At 42.5% G+C, this 27,344-nt stretch overlaps 1 protein-coding gene across 11 annotated transcripts in view; it reads right to left on the reverse strand.

Moving 5' to 3' along the window:
• Window positions 1-5,462: 5,462 nt before the first annotated feature.
• MPP7 (MAGUK p55 scaffold protein 7) overlaps window positions 5,463-27,344 on the reverse strand; it is a 413,461-nt gene continuing 391,579 nt past the window's right edge. For all 11 annotated transcript variants that reach the window (XM_056519406.1, XM_056519411.1, XM_056519401.1 and 8 more), the window contains 4 exons: window positions 26,203-26,296; window positions 24,254-24,362; window positions 14,959-15,102; window positions 5,463-7,291 (listed from right to left, as the gene is read on the reverse strand). In XM_056519406.1, the coding sequence (XP_056375381.1) occupies window positions 7,112-7,291; window positions 14,959-15,102; window positions 24,254-24,362; window positions 26,203-26,296 (527 nt within the window). In that variant the 3' untranslated portion in view covers window positions 5,463-7,111. The remainder of the gene's footprint in view (window positions 7,292-14,958; window positions 15,103-24,253; window positions 24,363-26,202; window positions 26,297-27,344) is intronic.

Raw genomic sequence — 27,344 nt, forward strand, 5'->3', positions numbered from 1 at the left:
TTCTTATAATTATTATGAACATATAAAAGGTGAAGGGAATATCGAGTTGAACCCTGTAGGTCCTGTATAGAAGATGCATTTTTATCCATTGAAAACTGAGAACGGCCTCATACAGGATAGTGGGTAAGCATATGATGGCTGGGGGTCTGGTCATTGGGAACCCAGGTTATCTAGAGTTTCCCATCTGCATGGACTCTGATTCTTCAGTTGGTGAGAGAACCCCTTTAAAAGGAGAACTCTGGTACTTAAAGGAGTAGTGTAGTGAAAAATATCTTATCCCCTATCCAAAGGATAGGGGATAAATTATAGATTGCACGGTGGTCCGACCACTTGGACCCCCTGCGATCTCCAGAACTGGGCCCCAGCAGTCTGCTGGAAGGGGGCGTGCCGATCCCCGCAAGGAGCAGCGGCCAACATGTCCGCTCCATGTATCCATAGAGATCTATAACTTCATGTATTCCCCACGATCTATAACTTATCCCCTTATCAAGGGATAGGGGAGAAGTTATTTTGCACCGCACTACTCCTTTAACTGCTTATCTCCTATCCACAGGATAGGAGATAAATGTCTGATCGCAGGGGGTCCAACTACTGGAACCCCGTGAGATCTCCTGGTGTCCAGATGTTCTGAAGATTTGTGGCGGTGGTTCGACAAACTCGCCTCCATGCACGGTCTATGAGAGAGGCAGGAAATACATGAGCGCTGTACTCCTGTATCTCCGGCTCTCCCATAGAGATGCATGGAGGGGGAGTGTTGACATCGCTCTCTGTGCATGGGGCGGTGGTTGCTCCATGTTTGAGAAGAGCAGGGGTGCTGGGTAGGAGATCGCGGGGGGTCCCACCAAATTCCCAGATGCTGCCTGCTGAGCGTTATATGCAGAAGATGGCAGCCTGTATTCTGTAAATGTAGAGAGCGGGGACTGCCACAATGTCCTTATCCACACTTTAACTTCTCTTCTACCCTTTCTGTTCAACATGTCAAACCTGAACGGAACAGATGTATATATATATATATTTATATTAGGTAAGAAATTGCTTAAAATACAAATCCGACTCAATGTAAAAATTTTTAAGAAAACCCGTTATCAGAGGCGTAGCTTGGAGCTTCAGGGCCCCCATGCAAAATCTGCAAGAGGGCCCCCTATGCCAATTATATTACTGGTCTCTAATGGGGAAAATGTGCTTTGGGCCCACTTAGGCACCAGGGCCCTGATGCAACTGCTACCTCTATAGCTACATCCCTGCCTGTTATCAATTTTATGCTGCCCGAACCACAACCCAGTGGTTGTACCCAGTAAAGACTTCTTGCGCCCCACCAGCCTCGATTCATAGAACGCTCCCTGTTTGGCTATAGGGGAAGGTATATCAATAAAGGCTTGAGGGACATGTAATAGCCGCTGGGTACTGCCCTGATGACTTGTGGTTCAGGCAGCATGACAGTGATGACTGGTTCTCTTTACACCTGAAATCCCTTCCCCGTTTACATTAATGGGAGAATTTTGCCACATAAACAACCACCCAAAACCTTTAATAAAAGTCAAATGTAAAGTCCCAGCGCTGAATAGCGCAGCACTACCCTATGACTGAGCAGACTTCAGCACATCGGAGCCGAGGCCCCCAGACAGCGCCTATTTACATGGAATGTAATGAGAATATATATCCCTTATATGTCCCCTTTGTAAGCTTCCGCCTTTATACCCGATTCCCTACCGCGAGCAGTCAATGTCTGTTTAATCGTCTGATATTTGATAGTAACACAGGGAGATTTGCTTGTAAAATGATTTTCCTGATTCCCTTCTATACACATGTGTCACAGAGCATCAGTAGTACCATGTGTGATGATAATCGCTGACATCTGCGGAAAGGATACTAACGTGTGGGCTCACCGCAGTGATGTGTAAATACGTGTGGACGTCTTAGATCAGTGGTCTCGAACGGTGGCCCTCCAGATGTTGCAAAACTTCAACTCCCAGCATGCCCGGACAGCCAACGGCTGTCCGGGCATGCTGGGAGTTGAAGTTTTGCAACATCTGGAGGGCCACAATTTGAGACCACTATCTTATATGAAGCTCCAGTTATTATGTTATATTACAGTATATATATATATATATTTATATATATATATATATATATATATACTCTGTATTTTAAATAAGGTGGTCTAAAGTTTCGTTGTACTATAGGGATCTAGTTAGAAATGCTTTAAAAATACATAAAAGTGAGACTTATTAGCAGTATTACAGTAAGATTCCCTTTGTTGCCCATGGCAACCAATCACAGCTCAGTTTACTAAAGCAATATGAAATGAAAGCAGAGCTCTGATTGGTTGATAAGGGCAACAAAAGAGAATCATAGTTCACACTATGTAGAGTCCGCAAGGATTTTCCACAGAGCTCCACTGCTCTGCTCACAGGTTGGAAGTTCCGTGACTGAACTTTCGAAGTGGAAATAGATTCCGAAATCGCCGCAAGATTTTAATTTAGCGCTGCACGCAGCCAGCTGTCAATCACTGCCGCTAATCTCCTCCGGGCGCTGATTTCAGATAATTTCTGCTCCATTTAAGGGGGCATTCACACCATGTTTTTGCAGTACAGTTCCCGTATACGTTTTCAATGTGAAAACCGTACGGAACCGTATTGAAAACCGTATGCATTGACTCTCCATTGAAAACCGTATGACAAAAGATGCATCAGGTCGTGTCCGTTTTGCATCCTGTAAGGTTTTGTCAGTTTTTTTCTCGTACCCAAAACCGTAGCCTACTACGGTTTTTGGTCCGGGTGAAAAACTGTATTAAACTGTATACTTTTTTTTTTTTAACATGGGAGTCAATAGGAACCGTACAGAGCCGTATGTGTGTCCGGTTCCATCCGGTTTTCACCATATGGTTTTTGGCTTTGCATAGTTTTTTTTCTTGGAATTTCAATCAGACAATTGAAACTTTATTCATAATGGAGTGAAAAGTTAAAAACTTATAAGTTTTTTTCTTAAAAAACAGATGCAACCGGACATCATTTATTTAACCGTATACTGGTTAAAATTTGTACACACGTTTTGATACAGTTTAGTCCGGTTTTGAGGAATCCGTTTTTCATCAAAAACCTGATATGTGAACGGTATTGCAAAAACGTGGTGTGAATGCAGCCTTACATGAAAGAAGATCGCAGCTCCACATTGAGTTTCCGTAGTATGAACTAACTCCAAGGAAGCTTTATAAATCCCCCCCCCCCCAAAGTGTTGAGCTAAGCAGCCATCTTGTATTGCTAAGCAGCATATGGAGGCCCCTATATTACATTTTTAGGGTGTTCTCACTCATATTCTTGAACGTGATTTTTCGGATGTCAGGAACTTTTTGGATATGCGCCAAAGTGCCCCCAAATGAGCAAACAAAGAGGTTTTCAATTACTTTGACTTCTCTTTTAGAAGTGTAAGATCACAGGGGAAAAGATGCCAAACACAGGGTGAAAAATATAATAAATCACTCGAATTGTTAAAAAAAAGTAAAAAGCCACGCCCACATTTCCGATATTCAATAGTTGAAAGTGACAAGTTTTTTGGGAAATAAAAAAAGCTAATTTTGTAGCATGTTTGGTGCACAAGGTTAGATAGATTGAAGTGCATTTCTTCATACCTTTTTTGTCACTACAATTTATAGGGAAATGCGAAAGGAAATGAGGGCCATACGGTCACTGAGGAATATTGAGGCAAATTGTTAAATTGCTGGAATTTGATTGGTTGCTATGGGGATTTGTTTTCTTTTTATGAGACAACTGGGCCTCATCTGTCAAAACGGTCAGACAGGAAAACTGTTCATTTCCATAGCAACCAATGAGACCTCAACTTTGAGGTGTGTAAAAGTGAAAGCTGTAATGTGATAGGTTGCTGTGGGCAACAGGTCAGATGTGCTGAGCTCTGATCGGTTGCTATAGACAACACACACAGTCTTTGCTTTAGACAATTTTTTTACAAATAAGGGCCTATTGTCTTAAAGAAACACTTAGGTCTCATTCACACTACGGAATTTCCGTGCGGATGATCTGAATGGGATTCTGCTGCTCAGTGCACACTACAGAAGTTCCGCAGAGAAGATCAGGCACAGAATTGGATTCTGCCAGAAGACTGAACAATGTTCTGGACACATGCTGGAGAAGTCCGAGAACTGCGCCGTACTGAATGGAATGGCGCTTCTCTGCCACGGATATTAAGTGCTGATTCCGAAGGAGAAGTGGAATGTGCCCATAGTGTGAACAGGGCCTTAGTTTTCTGAACACTGTCTATGTTGCACATAGAAACCAACCACAGAATACCTTTTTATTACCCCCCCCCCCCCCCCCAAAAAAAAAAACACAAAAAAAAACCTACAGTTTCTAAGGGCAACGGTATTCTCAGTTTGAGAAATAAGGGCTGTAAAATATTCTCAACTAAACTGGTTGATCTGGGAAACCTGTCCAGTCTATTATCATGAGGCCTACTTCTAATCCAACATACCTGGCTGTAGTAGAGTTGAACCCGTACAGATACCATGTCATATTTCCTATTTTTTTTTTATTTACTGTGTCTAATAAAATAGAATATTATATACTTCATTGTATTTATTGTTGTGCAAATAACCATCATAGTGAGATATGTGATCTGGGCAGTGATCGGGTCAATGTTCTGTTGTGTTCACAGACTTAATAATGTCCCTTAACTCCAGTTATCAATGTGTAAAATACCGTACATATAAATATACAAGAAAAAGGGGACTAATGTATCCCACCCATACCGAATACAGCCCCATAGCATTCATCCCAGTGTTACATGAGCAATGATATCAGTAGTCCCTTAAAGTCATGGTCATATGGCTGTGGTGCCCAACCTACGGCCCTTCAGCTGTTGCAAAACTACAACTCCCAGCATATTGTAGTTTTGCAACAGCTGGAGGCCGCAGGCTGGACACTCTTGTTGTATAGCTTCAGTGTAGGACTGGATTTACATGGACCCACCAGCGGAAGTGATGCTGAAGCCTGCACTACATCTATAACAAAACTGATGACCTATTCTCAGGTTTGGCCATCAATCAACATTAGTTACCACAGAAAGGGGGCATACATGAAGAGTCAATAGACAAATAAAGAGGTCCAGTGGTACCAAACACAAACTAAATACCCTACTAGAACCGGAAACCACACAAAAGGGATCATAGAATAAAATATTTGTACTTTATTTAATAGATAAACTATACAGAAAGGTTAAAATCCATAAGACACAGACAGAAAGAGTGGGATATGGGGAGGGGGGGAACAAAACGAAGCAGTGTATATGGGGGCAAGAACCTGGTGTAAAAATGTATATGTGCACTAAGATATATATATATATATATATATTTTTTTTTTACATCAGGTTCTTGCCCCTATATACACTGCTTCCTTCATTTTGTCCCCCCCCCCCACCCCATATCCCACTCTGTCTATGCCTTTTGCTTTTTAACCTGTCTGTATTGTTTATCTATTAAATAAAGTACAAAAGAGGCTGCAGCACTCGCACAAGCACCACGGTCCTTTCAATCTGCTGGGAGTGTGGATGACACGGCTCTTTTCATGTAGAGAGCTGGAGCGCCGTGAGGCAGATTGTGGGGATCCCATCGGTCCTTAGGATAGGTGATACATTTTTATATCCCGGAGAAACCTTTAAGGAGACTAACGCAACCAAAAGCAGAGCCATTAGGTTTTGCTAAATTTGCTGTAAATTTGCATAACACTAACCAGGACAATTCCCGTAAGCCCACTGGAAGATCTTGTAGTAGGCCAGACCGATTCCTACAACAAGCTGTTTGGTACAGGATATGCTGGGCAGCAGAGGTGTACTTCAACTGGGAAGACATCTAGTGTTTCATAACACCTAGGGTTTCATAAAACCAGTGCATGGAAAAGCGGATTACCCACCCTATAAGAACCAGTCACATTGTTCTTCTCATAATCCAGCCTATATAAAGGAGGTATACAGCCCTGACCTGTAGGTGCTTCACCAATTCGTCTAAAAACAAGAAAGACTCCTTTAAAACATTTAAAAACATTAAAACTTTTAAATAGTCAACTGGCGACGTTGTTTTGTAAACTATAAACAAATTGCAAAGTGAGAACCCAGAATTCCAGTCTGCAAGCTATAATCATTGTGCTCCGAACAAAATACAACGATGCATAAATAAATGAGAAACCATACTGTTGGCAGTGCAAATGATCATAGACGTTATATATACAGGACCTTTCTCAAGAACCTTGTCCTTTCCAGTGTATGATAACTAACTGTCCCTAAAGAGTAAATTATTTTCTTCCCAAAAAAAGTGCCACACCTGTCCACAGGTTGTCTGTGGTATTGCAACTGAGTCTCATTCCCCAGACACGACCTGATGACAGGTAAAATGCATTTTTTGGGAAAAAAGCAGCATTTTTTTCTAATCCTGAACAACTATTTTTAAATTTATTTCAGCAAACCTCAATATAGTCATCAATGACACAAATAGAAAATAAAGTGGCACTCACCGGATCCCTGTACTGACACTATACTGAAGAAAGAAAAAAAAAAAAAAAAACGCTCTGCAACAGATCCGGTGAGTGCAGCTTCATTTTCTATTAGTTTTATTGGACTGTGTACAGACTTTGCTCTCCGAGTTGAGCACCACAGAAGAGCTTGGGTTTTATGCATGCCGTTACACACCAGAAGGGATAATAAAACAGTGAATGCTTCTCCTCCCCGGCTGTGCCGAATGCTGTCTCTTTGTGATTATTATCCGGACCATCCGGCATAGTGTGACCCAAGCGGCCTGATATAATGGCTGCCACTACTGACACTCAATGGTTCCGAAATGACATCATCACTACACGAGCTCCATTGTAACCATGCGCCATACCGGCCGGTACTTTCTGCACTTGCTAGACCCCCATCTTCACATACATAAAATAAAAACAAGCTGCTCTGGAATCTGACACATTGTAGGCAGTCTGTGAGAACAATAAACAATAAGAGTTTAAAATGAATTCAACTAGAGCGGATGTAAAAACTCACCATAGGACGAGTAATAAAAAAATAACATAAAATAAAAAGTATTTGTGCCATATGCAGGGGGAGGGGGTGTTCAGGAATGGAGCCAGCTCACTGGTACCCAGCAGCTGTCTGTCTCCAACCTGTCGAGAGTGGATTTCAGTTCATTGTACGCTGTGTTGAGGTCGTCATTGATGATAACTTTGTCAAAGTAGTGACCGTATTGAGATTCCATGATTTGTGCCGACCTGATCATTTCTTCAAAATCTTCTTCCTGTGAAAAGATACAAAAGAAAGAAGTTATGAGGAACAATTCCATCAGGATACAAAACAGCTCTCCTTCAGAATAAAGAAAACGATATCATAAGAGAAAGGTCAAATGTTATTATCCGGGCTAGAGGTTTGGACCTCTACCGATAGAGATGTTAGATAAAGCCATGAGGAGAAGTGCTTGGCTAAGCTATCTCTGTCTTATTGCAGGTGACAGCCTCCATACATTTACAATGTAGTAGTGCTGGGCTGGGCGGTATGACGAAAATTGTATATCATGGTATTTTTCTAAATGATGGCGGTTTCACTGTATTTAATGGTATATTTTTTTAAATAGGAATTTTTTATTTAATTTTAATTTCAATTTTAAAATGGGAAAAGGGGGTGATTCTGACTTTTATTAGGGAAGGGGTTAAATGATTTTTATAAACTTTTTTCCCCCCACTTTTTTTTTTGCAATGTTATAGCCCCCATAGGGGACTATAACATTGCATACACTGATCTTTTACACTGATCATTGTTATCCCATAGGATACCATTGATCAATGATTCTGTCGCTTGACTGCTCATGCCTGGATCTCAGGCATGGCGATCGGACACGCAGGAGGAAGGTAGGGGACCCTCCTCGTGTCCTCCAGCTGCTCGGGACGCCTCGATTTCGAACAGCCATTGAGCTAACCGGCACTGATTAGCTTTCACTTTAGACGCGGCCATCAACTTTGAACGCAGCGTCTAAAGGGTTAATAGTGCGCGGCACCGCGACTGGTGCCGCACACTATTAGCCACGGTTCATGGTCATTGCTAGGTGCCGGGCCCAATCTGCTATGATGCGGGGCAACAGTGTGGCCCCGCGTTATAGGAAGGACGCAGGCGGTGGGCATACAAGTACGCCCTCCATCCCCAACAGGGTATACACTCATCGGTATTGCGGTATATGAATTCATATCCTTAAAAAAAACAAAAAACACTGGTATTCGGTATGAACTAGTATACCACCCAGCACTACAACGTAGTGAGCCATGGAATAAAATGCTTTGCTTCTGGCTCCATCTAACAACTGGTGGGGGTCTGAGCACCAAGACCCCGATCAATCGAAACTTTTTTTTGTCTTTGGACACGTATTAACTATACAAAAACACCAGCCCAAAAAAGAAATCCAAAAGTTAGTAAAAGTATGTATCCTTTATTTAGAGGTATTTCATACAAAACATATTAAGGATAAGGTCACACATTGCTTCCCCACAGCAGCCCTGTGTGGGCAGTAAGGTTTGGAGGCGGGGTTGGCACATCAATGTGATTGTTACACGCGGGCCCGCCTCAAGACCTCACACAGGGAAGCCCTGTGTGTTTGCTCATAGGAGAATACAGTGTATTTATCGATGAGCAGCAGATTTTGCACAGCGTGACATACGCTGCATATACACAATGTGTGATCATACCCTAAAAAACTTAATTGATAGATCACAAAGAAGGAAAACCAATAACAGAACCCAATAGTAGTATGGTACTCCGTCAAAAAACATCTTATCCCCTATCCAAAGGATAGGGGAGATCGTGGGGGTCCCCAGCGATCAGACATCTTATCCCCTATTCTTTGTATAGGGAATAAGATGTTTTTTGACGGAGTACCACTTTAACAGGTGCGGAGTATATAAATAAGGGTAGTTAGTTCGAATTATATCAAATCGGTAGCAAAGATACACAAACAAAGGTAGGATACAAATATGTATCTAAATGATTGTACTAATACCTGCCCTAATTGGCTAGTGACTAGATGGCTAGAAACTTAGTGAATAGTGACTTGCTGCTAATGCAATAAAAGAAACTTCAAAATCAGACCATGCTATGCACATGGGTGATATATATCAGAAGTACAAAATAACATGAAAATGATCGTTAATAATACAAACATAACTGGACTCTAAGGGACAAGGGCACACCCCAACACGCGTTTTGGAGATCCTTCATCAGGGGGTCTCTAGGACATGTCAACCGTTCTTTCTTTTTCTTTTGTTTTTAATTGACAGTGGCCATTTATGTCTTCATACATCACTGAGCATATTAAAAAAGTACCTCTTAGAACTCCTGCAGAAATTTGTTATTTTGGGGCTTAAGAACCAAAGGCATTTTTTTTTTATTTTCATTTTGGCATCAGCATCTTTACATTTATTAAAGGGGTATTTCAGGCCCAAACTTTTTTTTATATATCAACTGGCTCCGGAAAGTTAAACAGATTTGTAAATTACTTCTATAAAAAAATCTTAATCCTTCCAATAGTTATTAGCTTTTGAAGTTGAGTTGTTGTTTTCTGTCTCACTGCTCTCTGATGACTCACGTCCCGGGAGCTGTGCAGTTCCTATGGGGATATTCTCCCATCATGCACAGCTCCCGGGACGTGACATCATCATTGAGCAGTTAGACAGAAAACTTCAGAAGCTAATAACTATTGGAAGGATTAAAAATTTTTAATAGAAGTAATTTACAAATCTGTTTAACTTTCCGGAGCCAGTTGATATATATATAAAAAAAGGTTTTGCCTGGAATACCCCTTTAAATAAAAACATGCCCCCCAGTAGGACACAAAACTTGCTAATACCTTGTTAACAATCCTTCAGCTGACTGACTAACTGACTGGCTGCCCTGTTGTTAAGTGCCCCGCATTTCAGGCAGCCTAAGCAGAGGGCATCTCAGAACACAGTATATATTCTGCAGGATTTGGGGCACTGCCAGCCAAACCGCTTCCAGCTTCCTGCCTTTCATTACAGCAAACTCCATATACCAGTGTTCACATGTTACATTTTCCCCCCTCTATGTTTAAAGTCAATTATGTTGAATGCACAAGCAGAAACAGAAGAGACCACAAGGTAATGAGCTGTATATGTCCTTTATATCAATGCTCTCGTCCGCTAACCAAGCTTAACAAGTCTACATTTCTGGCATCGTCCTGCGTTTACCAACAGCTCGAACCAATAAAGGGATGATTTGCATGAACAAACTAGTGGTCAGGGGACGAGGAGACTCTGGAGGAAATGACTACAGATGAGGAATTCCATGGAGGAAAGGCTGGATGTATGAAGCCGGTTATCTGAATGCATGTACTCTTTATTAGCTGTGTTTATACACTAAAGGAAATAAGAGCGCCACCAAACACACAACATCGGAACATTCATCTACCAACTCTCATTCTCCCTCCTTTATTAATGTTGACTGACTTATAATGGAGTTATAATGTTCCTACAAACAGAAGTACAGACTTACAGACAACTATTATAAGTCAGGGATTATAAAGGATCACAGGACTTCTGAAACAAACAACTTATTCTTAATGCAAAGTGTGGACAAAGGTGGAGATTAAAAAAAAAAAAAAACCTGACTAAGGGTAGTGCGAAATCCTCTGCACAATGGGAAATATGCTGCCTATTCTCCTACGAGCAGACACACAGGGCTACCCAGCAGCTGCCCTGTGTGCGCAGTAAGGTTTGGAGTATACAGCAGCTGGTAAGTACTAGTAGGATTAAGATTTTTAAATAGAAGTACCGTATATACTCGAGTATAAGCCAACCCGAATATAAGCCGATGCCCCTAATTTCACCCCAAAAACCCAGGAAAAGTTATTGACTCGACTATAAGCCTAGGGTGGGAAATACATTATCCCCCCCCATGTAATCATCCAGACACCCGTCATCATTCCCCCCCCCCCTCATCAGTGACAAAAGGGGGGGGGGGGCTGGATGATGACTAAGGCCGCAGTGGTCTTCAACCTGCGGACCTCCAGAGGTTTCAAAACTATGCTGTCCGGGCATGCTGGGCGTTGTAGTTTTGAAACCTCTGGAGGTCCGCAGGTTGAAGACCACTGCGGTCTTAGTCATCATCCAGCCGCCCCCCCCCCCCTTTTGTTTTGTACTCACCTCCCCTCGGCGGGAAGTTCGGGTGAGCTGTTCCGGGCCATCTATGCTGCAGGGACTGTCCGGTGGGGATGGTTAGTCGTTGCGGGCTGTACATTTTCACCAGGGGGGCCCTCTTCTCCGCGCCTGCCCCGGACTAGTGACGTTGCCTTGACGACCACGCACAGGGACGTTCATGTGCAACGTCCCTGTACGTCGTCGTTAAGGCAACATCAATAGTCCGGGGCCGGGCCCGGACGCGGAGGAGAGGGACCCCCCCCCGGTAAAAATGGACAGCCCACAACGACTAACCATCCCCCCCGGACGGTCCCTGCAGCATAGATGGCCCGGACCAGCTCACCCGAACTTCCCACCGAGGGGAGGTGAGTACAAAACAAAAGGGCCCCAGGGGGGGGAAGGGGGATGATGACGAAGGCCGCAGTGGTCTTCAACCTGCGGACCTCCAGAGGTTTCAAAACTACAACACCCAGCATGCCCGGACAGCCGATGGCTGTCTGGGCATGCTTGGAGTTGTAGTTTAGCAACATCTGGAGGTCTGCAGGTTGAAGACCACTGAGAAGGGATTGACAGGCGTTGAGTTCACTCGAGTATAAGCCGAGGGGGGCGTTTTCAGCATGAAAAATCGTGCTGAAAAACTCTGCTTATACTCGAGTATATACGGTAATTTATAAATCTGTTTAACTTTCAGGCACCAGTTGATTAAAAAAAAAAATTTCCACTGGAGTTCCCCTTTTAATGGGGCAACCTGAGCTGCAATACTAAAGCTAACCAGTGGAAGGTGTGGCGCTGGTTTTGAAAGAAAGCAGCAATATTCTAAGTCTCTGCAATTCCTTTTACTGAAAAATGAATATATTTTTCTTCATACTAAAACTAATAGTACTAAAACATTCATTCCATTAAAGAGCTGCTTAAAATATGTTTTATGCAACTCAGTTATTGCAAATCCTAAAATTCTGAATGTGAACATCCCCGTCCATGTTTATCAATGTGCAGTATATGTATACATATTAATATACACCACCATTTACTTAACCTCTCTGCTACCAGAACTAAGTGAATTAAAAGTTGACTTTGGTGAAATACTTTGCTTTATGTGACCCATTATTGCCAGGCCTGAAAATGTTTAAGTTAATAAAATTTTATGAAACAATAACACATTTTCTTCTCGTAATACGCGCTGCAGAATTTTGCTGCCTCCTTAAACCTTAATATGTAGCATTCTGATAAATGAATGTCTTGTGCTGGAGGAAAGAAATCTATGTAATACTGGACCATTAAACGAAGTAGAACTAAATATATTGAGTTTATTTGAAGATTATAATTGTGGGTCTCCAGACAAAAAAAATGGGGTCCATACATGAGATATATATATATATATATATATATATATATATATATATATATATATATATATGAGGTCTACACTGCCTCTGCAAGTAACATCAGCACAAGGTCAAGCAGCTGCACCTAAGCCTAAGATCCCAATTCTCAATGCCAAGCGGATGGAGTGGTATGCAGCATGCCACCATAGGACCTATTAATATTGAGACGTGTTCTTTGGAATGAAGAATCATATTTCTTTCATATCTGGCAGGCAGATGGATGAATCTGGGTTTGCCGGAATACTTAGGGGAAGATTTATCAAAACCTGTCCAGACGAAATGTTGCCGAGTTGCCCATAGCAACCAATCAGATCGCTTCTTTCATTTTTGAAAAGGCCTGTGAAAAATGAAAGAAGCGATCTGATTGGTTGCTATGGGCAACTCAGCCACTTTTCCTCTGGACAGGTTTTGATAAATCTTCCCCTTAGTGCTTACTGTAAAATTTGGTGAAGTAGTGTTAATGGTATGGGTCTGTTTGTCAGGGTTTGGGTAAAACCTCTATATGGAGTTGCAAAAGGGACGGAATGTCCAGCGCTGACTCTTGAAAAAGGAACTTCTTTATTAAGACACAGTGGTTGCCATAGGAAACGACAGGGATTCAAGTAACGTGACGCGTTTCGGGCCGAAATGCGTCACGTTACTTGAATCCCTGTAGTTTCCTATGGCAACCACTGTGTCTTAATAAAGAAGTTCCTTTTTCAAGAGTCAGCGCTGGACATTCCGTCCCTTTTGCGTATTACGTGGATGTGCCCAAGTCCAGTCCGGGCGCACCTGCAGGAGTGAGCTGGAATACCCTGCTTTATCTGATCTCAATGGAGTTGGTTACAAAGACATTATAGACAAAGATGTCCTTCCAAACTTTGTGACAACAGCTTGCAGAAAGCTCTTTTCTGTGCAAGCATAACTGTGCTCCTAGGCAAAAAAAAGCAAAAATTAGTGGAAATACCTGGCTGTAACCATCAATCCCATTAAACACCTATGGGATTAATTGGAATGGCAAATGTGAGCCAGCCCTTCTCATGGAATATCGCTGCTCTTTAGAATGAATTCTCACAGAGCGCTAGGACCTCCACTGATCCTAAATATGAGGTTAAAATTGTCCTCATTCAAAAATGGAGCGTTCCACAGGTGGGCAGCCAGGGATCCATTCATTCTCCATTAGGCCGCTGAACATTTTCAAGTACGGAGATGTTCGGTGCCCAGTAGAGGAAGAATGGAGTGTATTTCATTCATTCTATGGACACCACCAATCAGATTGTTATCCCGTATCCAATGGATTTGTATGCACAGCGCAAGAATTAAATTTGCAAACAGGGCTTGGCTTAGAGCTGACTGTCAATCAAGCAGGGACAGGGATGAAAGGGGGAATGAGGAGGTGTTTCAGCCCTCGGCATTCCAGGAGCTTAGAAACGCCTCTTTGACACTTGGCTCCAGAGAATAAAAACATATTTCTAGGTTATGAAATCACAGGCAGAAATATGGAAGGTACCTAGGGTCTCCTCGCGCTAACAGCTATCTAACACTGTCAGCAGTTTGGTTAAGTAAATTGTAACTGAGAGATTCTCTTAATTTTGCATTCAACAAAAATGAACATTAAAGGGGTACTCCCTTGGAAAACTTTTTTTTTTATAAATCAACTGGTGCCAGAAAGGTAAACAGATTTGTAAATCACTTCTATAAAAAAAAATCTTAATCCTTCCAGTACTTTTTATCGGCTGTATACTAAAGAGAAATCCAAAAAAGAAATGCATTTCCTCTGATGTCATGACCACAGCGCTCTCTGCTGACCTCTGCTGTCCATTTTAGGAACTGTCCAGAGCAGAGGAAAAACCCCATAGCAAACATATGCTGCTCTGGACAGTTCCTAAAATGGACAGCAGAGGTCAGCAGAGAGCACTGTGGTCATGACATCAGAGGAAATGCATTTCTTTTTTGGATTTCTCTTTAGTATACAGCCGATAAAAAGTACTGGAAGGATTAAGATTGTTTTAATAGAAGTGATTTACAAATCTGTTTAACTTTATGGCACGAGTTGATTTAAAAAACAAAAAGTTTTCCACGGGAGTACCCCTTTAAAAAAAGATCACGGCAAAGGTGTCCATAGCCTTCAAGCGTCCCTCCTAGACCAAGGCCCACACCTTATCAGTTCCCAGATGAAATAGAACAGACTGGCCAGAGGCACCTTCTAAAGTACTGTTTGTTTCAGGAACACAGAACAAATCCTGCAGACAGACAATCCATAAGGCGAGTTTATCTGCTGATAACTTGCCTCAATCATCTAGGTTTAGTGTTCCTTTAATATATGAACCATATTACGTTTTCACTTCAAATAAAGGCAAAATAAAGATCCATCATTGTTCTGCAGCCCCCTAGGGAACACTTACTGTGAAGGGTTTTGTTGACGCCCGCTCGTCTTTGCTGGAGATAACTTTGGCGTTCTTCCTCGTCTCTCTCAGGCGTTCGATAGATGGCGGCTTGATGAATATGACAAAGGGTTTAAATTCATATGTCCTTAAATGTTTTATGCTCTGCAAAGGGGGGAGAGAAAAAAAAAATAGGGGGATAAAAAAAAGAAAAAATTAGAATACGATATCTGTCTAAAACAAAGACTGTTAGTAATAGGAAACACATTACATTTTTCGAATATGTACGCTAGTACGCTAACATTTCCTTTAAAAACACTTACTGTATCGGCTGTTATTTCTATGGTTAGCAGCCTTTAATTTCCACATGCTTTGCCAGTCCTGGAAAGTTTGATAAGTTTGGCAGGCGTTGCACTTACCACAGCCAGTAGGCATGTTTATGCCCAAAGCTTACACTCTGCTTTTTGAATTTGGTGGCAATTATATTTCAAGCAGACCTATGTCAACACGCCGAATGGATATTTTCATTTCTTACTTAAGCCCAAAGTCAGTTTGTTCGCTGTCAACCACCGTTGCTGTCTATTAATAATTCCCCTTTCAACTATACAGAGTGATGTAATATCTGGACAGAAAGTTACATTTAAAGGCAGCATTGAAAATCTTGGAAATTTTCACAGGTTTTTTTTTTTTTTTTTTCTTGCGGTGCGAGAATAAAAAAAAAAAAAAATAATAATAATAATAAAAAAAATGTCCAAATAGGTTTCATCTAGCGGACGCCGACGCCCCCTTATCCATGCTGTTTATTTAGGGAGCTGTTTTAACTAGTGTTGGTCTTCTGGCAGAAAAGTGCTTAGATGGAATTTGATTAAAAATAGGTCATGTAAGCATTCTACAATTACAGGACTCCGCCACTGAGCGGTTACACGCTGCCTGTAGTGCGCCCGTCACGTAACAGCTACGGGGGAAGGAAAAAAAAAAAAACGTAGTGTTCCGACCATGGCATTTCTTATTGAAACAGCTACGAAATGAAATGACTGAAATGCTAAGATATTTGCTCTACACTAAAATGGAAATATTTGGACTGGGATAGTCCTTAAGTCTTTCACGAAGGAGGCTGCATACAAAGCAAAGCCATAGGAAATGTACTTTAAAAAATAACCTTGTACATTCTGATTGTATAGACCAGTGGTCTCTAAATGGTGGACCTTCAGATGTTGCAAAACTACAACTCCCAGCATGCCCGGACAGCCCCGCAGCTCACTCCAGTCCTATCAGACATCTATCTGAAAACAGAGTAGGGGGTTACAGAGCAGCTTGCAGTGTTTGGATGAATAGAACCAACACAGCACAGCAGACTCAGGGAGGAAGTAAATGCATGGTGAGTGAGGGCGGGCTCAGTGTTTACCTCAGACATGCCCCTTCCTGAGCAGAGGAAGTCAGAATAAGTGAGCAGCAAAACAGAGGGATTTGTGAACTGAATACAGAAGCAGAGTAACATATAGAAGCTTTATTTATTTTCTGTGACATGATAGGTATGCTTTAAGCAGTTTAAACAGTTTCTGAAGATCACAGGGGTCATGGACGTCAGAAACCCCACGATCAGACACTTATACCCTATCCTTTAGGTTAATGTTTTCCAACCAGGGTGCCCCCAGCTGTTGCAAAACTCCAACTCCCAGCATGCATGGACAGCCAAAGGCTGTCCGTGCATGCTGGGAGTTGGAGTTTTGCAACAGCTGGAGGCATCCTGGTTAGGAATCAATGATTTAGGGGCAGGAATACCCCCTTAAATGGGCACTATCATTAAAACAAATTTTTGCTATAGCACTCCTTATGGTAAATACAAATCTTTCTAATGTACTTTGTTTAAAAAAAAATAAATAAAATAATGATGTTTTCTATGTTTTATTTGGTGTCTCCCTACTTGTCCAGAGCACATTTCCCCCCATCTCTTGCACAGACTTTGGACTCCTTCTGGCCTGGATGAAGTTCAAAATCAGGAAATGCAGTCTGGAGTGCTGAAGGGGGTGTGTACAGCCTTAGTCAATCAAAGTTCACACTGACCTGCTCTGGGCTGTGTGTAGCAGAGTGAGGGAGGAAGTTCTCCCCTGTATGGCTTCAGATGATGTCACGCCTGCTGGGGAACGCCCCTTCCCAGTCTGTGAATCTGACTGAGAGTGAGCAGAAACTATAGAGCAATATCAAGGTAGAAAACTAAAAAATAATAAAAATAAAGGCAGGGTGTGGTTTATCATGATGGGGGCACTGAACTGGGAGGATTATATGCTCATGAGTAGTACTCTTTAAGTATAGATGGAATGTTTTTTTTCTTAGGAAAACAAAAATCAGTCATGTTATAAAACAAGCCTGTATGTGACTGGTTTATTGTATTCATCCTTTGATAGTTTTATAAATGATGACAAATTCCTCATATGTCCTGTATAAGACACTGGATTCACTATCATTATATACTGTACTGCTGATTCCTATAGGAGAACCCGGCCACAGAATGTATCAGACTCCTAGGTGAACACTTTTACTGCTCCGTAAAGGAGACTTCCCACCGAGTACAAAGTATTTGGACAATGATAATTTAGCTGACAAAACTTCATCCAAGAACCTTGGCAAGTAGACGAGATACTGCTGAGTAAGCACAAGGAGACCTCTTACTCGCCGAGTCAGGTGGGCATAATAAAACCGAGGAATCGTGCTATAATGGCCATAAAATCTTAGCAGGACTAAATTACCAGCGTCCCAAGTGTGCTCTTACGGAGTAGCTGCTCGAAAACTTCATAAATGGAATAAAGAGATCAGTCCGGATCACGCAGGACATTTACTTACCAAGGGCGATTGTAGGTAAAGGCAAAATGAGAAAACTCCGGCTCAGAGGCGGCACAGGCACCGGAGTAGGATAGAGGATACAGAAAAAGGTCTCTGTACAACTGGAAGGCTGGGTACACGCTACAGAATCTCCAGTCGGAAAAATTCAGTCTGGAGATTCCAATTGCAACCAGAGCCGACTGAATCAGTCAGTGCTATGACCGCACGTACATTACCGTCCCCATAGATGGCAATGTATTCCAGGCGGAAAGAATGGGCAAGATAATTTTTTCAGTGGCAGAATTTCTGCTAAAATTCTGTAGTGTGCACTGTGCTGCAGAATTCAATTGACAGCAATGGGACTCTGCTGCACTGAAATTTCCCAGTGAAATTGCAAAACGGATTTCCACTTGGAAATTCCATAGTGTAAAGCTAGCCTTAAAGGGGTATTTCAGGTCTTACTAACTTTTCAGTATTGTGCCCGTAATGCCAAGTTATGTCAAAAGGGGAACTCCTATCCACACAGCTTGTGTATTTCCGCCTCTACCATAGAGATGCATGGAGGGGACATGCCGACCACTGCTTTGCGTGGGGGTCATCATAGCTCCATGCACAGAGCTTTGGCTACTCCGTGCATGGGGAGAGTTGGGGCGCCTTGCTGAAGATAGTGGAGATTGACCGCAGGCAATCACTATGCAGTGAACCGATCCAGCCACAGCACCAATACATATAAACAGTTAAAATCGCAGGCAAGGGAAATCACTCCATTCTGGGCTATTAGAGTTGACGGCTAGAGAGAAGGCCCGACTCCTGAGCCCTTTCCATACATCTTTAACAACCTCTTGACATAAATGAGTGTCATGGGGAGTGTAAGGGAACCTGTCATCTGTGTTTGTTGCTAAATGCTGCAGGCACCATTGGATATCTTTAAGGGTAAACGCCATCTGTACCTTTTCAGGAGCTGATGGTGGGTGCCAAACTTAAAAGAATCCCCTTTTTATTTAGCAGCCAAGTGTCAAGGAGGAAGGGAAAAGCTGCTCAAGTGTCCCAGTCTGGTACACCTCCTCATGCAGCTCCGTTCTGCCTCCTTAACACTTGGATGAGAAATAATATAGAGATTTTATAAGTTTGGCATCCACCATCAGCTCCAGGAAACTTACAGTTTGTTTTTATACCCTAATGGCTATCCAATGGTGTCTGCAACTCTTACTGCAAATACAGCTGACGGCAGCCGACACGTTCCCTCCATGTATCTCTAAGGGAGAGTCGGAAATACCTGAACGCTGTATCTCCGGCTCTTCCATAGAGATACATTGAGGGGTGTGTCGGCCACCACTTTGTGCAGGGGTCGGCATGCCCCAATCCGGGGGACTGCTGGGGTGCCGCGGAGGAGATTGCGGGGGAGCGGGGGTCCCAGCGGTTGGACCTCCCCCTCCCCTTTGGATAGGGGATAAGTGTTTCTGCACTGGAGTACTCCTTTAAGGTGTAAGAACATTTATTGACAAAGCTTAAGGAGGGTGTCAGTGAGTGGCTTTCATAATACCTATAACACTAAATAAAGTAAGTTAAACAGATTTGTAAATTACTTCCATTAAAAAATCTTAATCCTTTCAGTACTTATGAGCTTCTGAAGTTAAGGTTGTTCTTTTCTGTCCAAGTGCTCTCTGATGACAAGTGTCTCGGGAATCGCCCAGTTTAGAAGCAAATCCCCATAGCAAACCTCTTCTAAACTGGGCGGTTCCAGAGACACGTGTCATCAGAGAGCACTTAGACAGAATAGAACAACCTTAACTTCAGAAGCTCATAAGTACTGAAAGGTTTAAGATTTTTTAATAGAAGTAATTTACAAATTTGTTTAACTTTCTGGAGCCAGTTGATATATATAAAAAAAGTTTTTCGTGGATAACCCCTTTAATGTTAAAAACATACAGATTTTACTGTGTCAAAAAAGGACCCAACACTTTTCTTTGGAGCTTCAATAGATGCGCTGATTATATGACATAATCCACACGATTCTTAGAAGCAGATTCTGAGGCAGAATTATTCTCTTGGTTATCATTTTGTTCTTTTTCTTACTGTGTCAGTCTTCACTGTGAATGTGAAATTCTTATTCCTCAACAAAAAAAAGAATCCCATAGACAACACTAGAGGAGACGCCCCGAGAGGAAATAGTTTGATATTTCTCTGCAGTTCATGGTGGTGTGTGGGACCAGGGAACACAAAATGTAATGATTTTTAATAACATTTTAGATAAGGCATGCATTCTCATCAGTGTTTGATATGGGACAACAACCTATGGGACCTTCAGCAACAGCTGTTTAAAGAGTCATGTGCAACAAAACCAATTTCAGGTGATTTGCCTTAGAAGAACCCTATGTCCTGCTGCACATCCGATACTTGGCTTTAATGCATTAAGGATGAGGATACGGCTGAGCAATTGACAGTAAAACCTCCTTTCAGCCGCCACACGTGTCTGCAGAATGTTACAGGAGAGACCAGATTGCTGGACTGTCTCGAATGTTTCTTGAATGCGAGAAGAAGGTCATCCGCCCTTAGAGCTCTGACATCTAAATGTAGTGAATGAATTGCTCTAAAATGTGTCACCTGTAGCTATAATCCAGAAAACACTCAGTACTCTTTTCCACGATAAAATAGACATGTTCTTCCCGCAAGTATTTGGCCTGCTCAGGACACGGTGTTCTTCTAAACTAAGTCAGCAGAACCAGGGATCATTTTCACGGCTCTAACAAATTCTACTGAGACTTTAAGGATTATCAATTATTAATGTATGCTATTAGTTAACCTCTAAAGGGCTAGGACTGTTTGGGCCTTAAAGGACAAGTATCATGTAAAAAACACTATCCCCAATCCTAAGGATAGGGCATAAGTTTTAGATCGTCGGGGGTCCGAGCGCTGGGGCCCCCCGCAATCTCCAGTTTAGAGCCCCGACTCTCCTATACAGCGGTGGTCACGCCCCCCGCCCGAATCAGGGGCTGCCACGCCCCCTCCATATAGTTCAATGGGAGAGCTGTTTGGCAATCTTCGGCTCGCCCATAGAACTATATAGAGGGGGCATGGCTGCCTCAGCTCCAGAGCGGAGGTCACGCCGCACCGCTGTATAGGAGAGCCGGAGCTCTAAACAGGAGATCGCGGGGGGGGTCGGCAGCACTCGGATCCTTCGGCTAGGGGAAACGTTTTTTTACATGATACTTTTATTTAAAGGCTATTCCAGTGGTTGGAACCCCCCACGATGTGACATTATCCCTTATTCTATGGATAAGTGTTTTAACCCCTTAAGGACTCAGACAATTACATTTTTACGTTTTCATTTTTTCCTCCTCGCCTTCTAAAAATCATAACTCTTATATTTTCATCCACAGACTAGTATGAGGGCTTGATTTTTGCGCGACCAGTTGTCCTTTGTAATGACATAACTCATTATATCATAAAATGTATGGCGCAACCAAAAAACACTATTTGTGGGGAAATTAAAACGAAAAACGCAATTTTGCTAATTTTGGAAGGTCTCGTTTTCACGCCGTACAATTTATGGTAAAAATGACGTGTGTTCTTTATTCTGAGGGTCAATACGATAAAAATGATACCCATTATTACATACTCTTCTATTATTGTTGCGCTTAAAAAAAATCACAAACTTTTTAACCAAATTAGTACGTTTATAATCCCTTTATTTTGATGACCTCTAACTTTTTTATTTTTCCGTATAAGCGGCGGTATGGGGGCTCATTTTTTGCGCCATGATCTGTACTTTTTTTTTATACCACATTTGCATATAAAAAACTTTTAATACATTTTTTATAATTTTTTTTTTATAAAATGTATTAAAAAAGTAGGAATTTTGGGCTTTTTTTTTTTCGTTCACGCCGTTCACTGTACGGGATCATTAACATTTTATTTTAATAGTTTGGACATTTACGCACGCGGCGATACCAAATATGTCTATAAAAAAAAATTTTTACGCTTTTTGGGGGTAAAATAGGAAAAAACTGACGTTTTACTTTTTTATTGGGGGAGGGGATTTTTCACTTTTTTTTTTACTTTTACATTTTTTTTACACTTTAATAGTCCCCATAGGGGACTATTCATAGCAATACCATGATTGCTAATACTGATCTGTTCTATGTATAGGACATAGAACAGATCAGTGTTATCGGCTATCTTCTGCTCTGGTCTGCTCGATCACAGACCAGAGCAGGAGACGCCGGGAGCCGGACGGAGCAAGGAGAGGGGACCTCCGTGCGGCGTTCTGAATGATCGGATCCCCGCAGCAGCGTTGCGGGCGACCCGATCATTCATTCAAATCGCGCACTGCCGCAGATGCCGGGATCTGTATTGATCTCGGCACCTGAGGGGTTAATGGCGGACGCCCGCGAGATCGTGGGCGTCGGCCATTGCCGGCGGGTCCCTGGCTGCGATCAGCAGCCGGGATCAGCCACGCATGACACGGGCATCGCTCCGATGCCCGCGGTTATGCACAGGACGTAAATGTACGTCCTGGTACGTTAAGTACCACCGCACCAGGACGTACATTTACGTCCTGCGTCCTTAAGGGGTTAATGTGGAATACACCTTAAACAACCTCCATGTCCTAGTGTAGCAAGGGCAGTGGGGGGAGGCCCCTGCTGCAGCCAGTTGTTTCACAGCTAGATATAGGACAGTAATAAAGAAAACAAGGATATGACTGATATACTGAGACAAACAGAGAACATTTTTTTTGTAGTAAAAAACCATTGATGTTCCTGCAGTGACGTGAAAAACATTTTATTTTTATTTTGAAAAAAAAATAATATATATATATATATATATATATATATATATATATATTAATTAAAAAAACGTGTGCTCACTGGGCAGAGTAAAAAGATCACGTTTCAAGTCTACAGGCAAATCTTTAGGCTTTTCACATAGGCCAATTATTTGCTGAATAAGTATTTGTAGTAATGCTCATTCTTGATTACGTGTAAAAAAAAATCTACGATCAGCCAACGAACAAGAAGTCATTTGTTCCTCTACTGATCGCATTTTTGGGCAGCCACATAAATCTTCATTATCGACAGCACATCGTTTCGTGTAAATGGGGTTGAATGTCTGACAATGATGGAATTAACTGGCTGCAAAAACAGTCCAGCAGTCGTTTACGTGGCCCAGCCTTCAACTTGTTTGGATGTATCAAGACTTTAGGAGCGCAGATCAATAAGATCAGAGGTCGTCAGTGTGCAACTCTCGGCCTGTGTAAGAGAGCCCCTACTTATAACCATGAGCAGATTCTACAGGAGAGTCTTCACCTGGGCGACAGCCGTCACCCAGGTGAAGCACTCCTGTAGAATCTGCTCTGGACTTTACTGCACATAGGTGTTTATTTGATTTGTGTTCCACAGGAATAAAATCTTCTCAAAAGGGGTACTCCGCCCCAAGACATCTTATCCCCTAACCAAAGGATAGGGGATAAGATGTCTGATCGCAGGGGTCCCACCGCTGGGAACACCGTGATCTCACCGGCAGCACCCTGTGTCATCTGCTGCACGGAGCGAAGTTCGCTCTGTGCCTGATGACGGGAGATACAGGGGCCAGAGTATCGTGACGTCATGTTCCGCCCCCTCGTGGGTCACGCCGCACCCCCTCAATGCAAGTCTATGGGAGGGGGTGTGGTGACCGGGAACCCCGCGATCAGATATCTTATCCCCTATCATTTGGATAGGGGATAAGATGTCTAGGGGCGGAGAACCCCTTTAAGGAAGACTATGGAGGGTGAGTGCTCTTTTTTTTCCATCTTTTATTGCCCAATAAATTTGAAGTTGAACTATTGTACTGAGAAGCACCCCAAGTCCACTTTATCACTCACAAGTGGCATGGGTGGTGCCGGGTGAATCCAGTTCTGCAGACGTGGGCATTACTGAACCTGCATGTCCCTGCATTACCCACCCGCAACAGTGCAGAGCAAAAATATCAACACGGTGAGCTGATTATAGGGATACATGTTATCCTATATGTGTTGCTCTATTGAACATTTCTTCATATCTTTCTTAGTTTTACTTGAAACATGAATAATTGAGAATCAAAGGGAAGGTGATTTATGAAGATCTGAGATATTTTTTAATAAACTTAATGTGTAAAAAGTGTTAGTTGGTTGTGGTCTCAGTGTTGATAGGTCGGGGACCGCCACCGATAGGAGCTGAAGCAGGGAGAAGTGTCTCACAGCAATGTCTGTGTCCCATAAGAGCTTCTCCCTGCTCCTTCATGTGATCAGTGGGGGGTCTCAGCCTTGTCAAAAGTTTTTTTTTACTTGACAGGTACACTTCAAGAAACAATTACCCTAAAAGCAGATACAGGCTACTGTCTGTAAGGTAACGGCAAGAAAAACGATTTCCCTGCAGCTTTTATTTTAGAAACATTTTTGCTTACAACCGGTACAAGTAGGAAATTGCTATTTATACAGTTTCCGGATATAAAGATATACATCTTCAGGTCTACTTACTGAGGGCTGTATATCTAGCAGGCACACTTTATTCTTCGCCAGGACAGAGCGCACGGAGTCGATGCTTGTGCCGTAGTAATTGTTTTTATATTCACCATACTCTATAAACCTGATCAAATTAAGAGAGGAAAAAAAATAAAGTTATTTTCTATAGGAAAAGGGAATGTTGATAAATCTTCAGAAGGTTAAATTGGAAACAGAAGGATTTCTATGTTATCTGCCCATGTTTTAGAAGAAGTAGTTGTTCTGCCAAGTTCTTTCTATGTCATTTCTGAACATATATATAGATATATATATATAAAGCTTGTATTTTACATCTCAAAATCACTAACACCTGCTAGTATTACAGTTAACCGGCAAAGAAAAAACACTTCAGCCTAAGAGCCCACTAATGTTTTCCATCACCTCTTTGTCTGAGCTAATGCTATGCAATAAAACACTGGAGAAGTTAAACAATTGAAACTACTGAAATTTCATTGCTCGCTGAGGTATAGCTGCCTGGGGTTGCCAATATCTAAAGCGAGAAGGCTTTGTCACTGTTGACAGAGAAAAGATGGTAGATTACCCGCCATAAACGCTTATCTGCTGCTTTAAAACCAAAACAAGATAACTTTAAAGAATAAACATGTGCGTTGCGGACCCTCCTGCCAACCACGCTCTGGGTCAGTGGCAGGTGATCGATGGCCCGCCAGATGTTGTGGAACTGTAAGTTCCAGCAATGTTCCAAAACAGCTGGAGAATCACAAGCTGCCCAAACCTAAATTTGGCTACAAGTGAAGAGCAAAGAAAAAGACTCCATGCGGGTAAGGAATTGTGACTAAAGGATAAGTTCTATCCCCTCATTCCTAATGTCTACGTATCTCTAGAATTGAACAGCATCTGTCTCTTGCCTCTTGTGGCAATGCAAAAAATTGGGTATGCAAGAGCTCTGGTGGGCCCACCAATTTTACTTTTGGTGAAGCATCAATTTGCCCATTGTAGTTTATTGGCCGTTAAGATGAGAATCTCTTTGAGAAGCCTAAACCTGGAAATTTTCGGCCCTACATTCCAGACGCTGGTTTGGCCAACAGCCACCTCACTACAATCTCCACAGCATGTTTCTCAATAGGGAGAAAGCTTCTGCCAGAAAGCACTGGTGGAGGCTTATTTCTTTAAGAACGAATGGATCAGGCATGTTGAAATCCAACATGCCTGACTCTTCTCTCCCCCTAATATTTGCCACTGGGGGAGAGCTGGGATTCAATCATACCCTTGGTGGATGGACAATCCTGCTAAACTCGTCAAGTTCAACCAGCTTTAATCTCTATGGTTAGCTTAAAGGGGTACTCCACTGCCCCTGTGTTCGGAACATGTTGTTTCGAATGCTGTGTGCAGGCTGTGGGGGTCATGACATCACACTACGCCCAATCATTGCAAGTCTGTGTTCCAAACGATGGGGCAGTGGAGTAACCTTTAAATTCAGTGAATCTTCCCTTCTTTCAGTAAAAAATCGGATCAAAACTGTATTGCTTAAAGGGGTATTCCCATCTCATAATTTCGGTTCTTCAACCTGCTCTGGCCTGTTTGGGACCGCTGAAGGTGGATGGGAAGCCTAAAAGCAACTGAAGGAAAGTTACGCAATAATTCCAGTAATAATGTAAACAGTATAGATCGCTTGGCTACGCTATTTGCCCATGTCCTATTAAAGTTTCATGCATTTGGAAAGAAATCTAAAAATGAACACCCAGCTCCTTACCATTTAACTAATATCTCCTTTCTTCTAAGACCAATATGTCAACTTCATCCTTTCACAAAATCCTGTATTTATAGCATCTTGGCAATGTCCCGTGTAAGACACAACCACTTTCTTCTATCATGTTACCATCCACTGCTCCTACTTCCTAAGTCTACATTGCTAGTGAATGTACAGACTTGTCTCGTTGCCCATCTAAAATATATAAGACACTTACTTGTTATTGTGTAGGTCTGCCTCAAACAAGTGTTTGGTAATAAAGATATATTCCACACCGTCACACTCCTGGTTCCTTTTTCCTCTTGTCGTATCTGTCAAAAATATGAAAACTGGTGTAAATGATAGAACTGAGAACATTTACGGCATACCAGACACCAACCAATAACTAGCGCTTTCTACAGAGAGGCTTCAATTTCGTTGCAAAACCCACATGTTGCATACAGATCTTACCGCATACCAATGTATAAAATCTGTGGCAAAAAATGTACTGAAGGACCTCAAATTTGTGCACATTTTTTTAAAGGGTCAAAGGTGTTTCCTAAATATTCATTCACTTGCATATTTTTGGTATGCTATCTGTGCAAAAAAATGCATTAACATGACCTAAAGGTCAATTTCAGATGAATATAATATGGCTCCATTTCTGATCCGATTAGGTCTGCAGGTTTGTGTTCAGCACCCCCTTCTCCCTACCAGGTTGAAAAAAACATTAGAGCAGTAGTCTTGAAACTGTGCTCCTCCACCTGCTACAATACAGATGCAGATATGAGGCCATATTAAGCTCATCTGAAATTGGCCTTAGAGTGAGTTTAAAGTCTTGAAAACCTGAAGAGCCTATATACGCGGTTTGATGATTGTGAAGGCAGGGCCGCATGAGTGATCGTTGGATGATTTGTTCGGCCCCTTCATTTTATCACCAGCACATCCACAGGGGTGTATGCGGCGGATAAATATGATTTTAAAGGGGTACTCCGGCGCTAAGACATCTTATCCCCTATCCAAAGGATCTTGATCGTGATCTTGCACGCAGCACCCCGTTATAATCAGTCCCCGGAGCATGTTCGCTCCGGATCTAATTACTGGCGATCACGGGGGCCGGAGCATTGTGACATCACGGCCCTGGCCCCGTGTGACGTTACGCTCCGCCCCCTCAATGCAAGCCTATGGGAGGGGGCGTGCCAGCCGCCCCCTCCCATAGGCTGCATTGAGTGGGCGGAGCATGGCGTCACATGGGGGCGGGGCCGTGATGTCACAATGCTCCGGCCCCCGTGATCGTCAGTAATCAGACCCGGAGCGAACATGCTCCGGGGACTGATTATAACGGGGTGCTGCATGCAAGATCATGGGGGTCCCCAGCGG

This window comes from Hyla sarda, chromosome 5 (assembly GCF_029499605.1).
Source record: "Hyla sarda isolate aHylSar1 chromosome 5, aHylSar1.hap1, whole genome shotgun sequence".
Lineage (NCBI taxonomy): Eukaryota > Metazoa > Chordata > Amphibia > Anura > Hylidae > Hyla > Hyla sarda.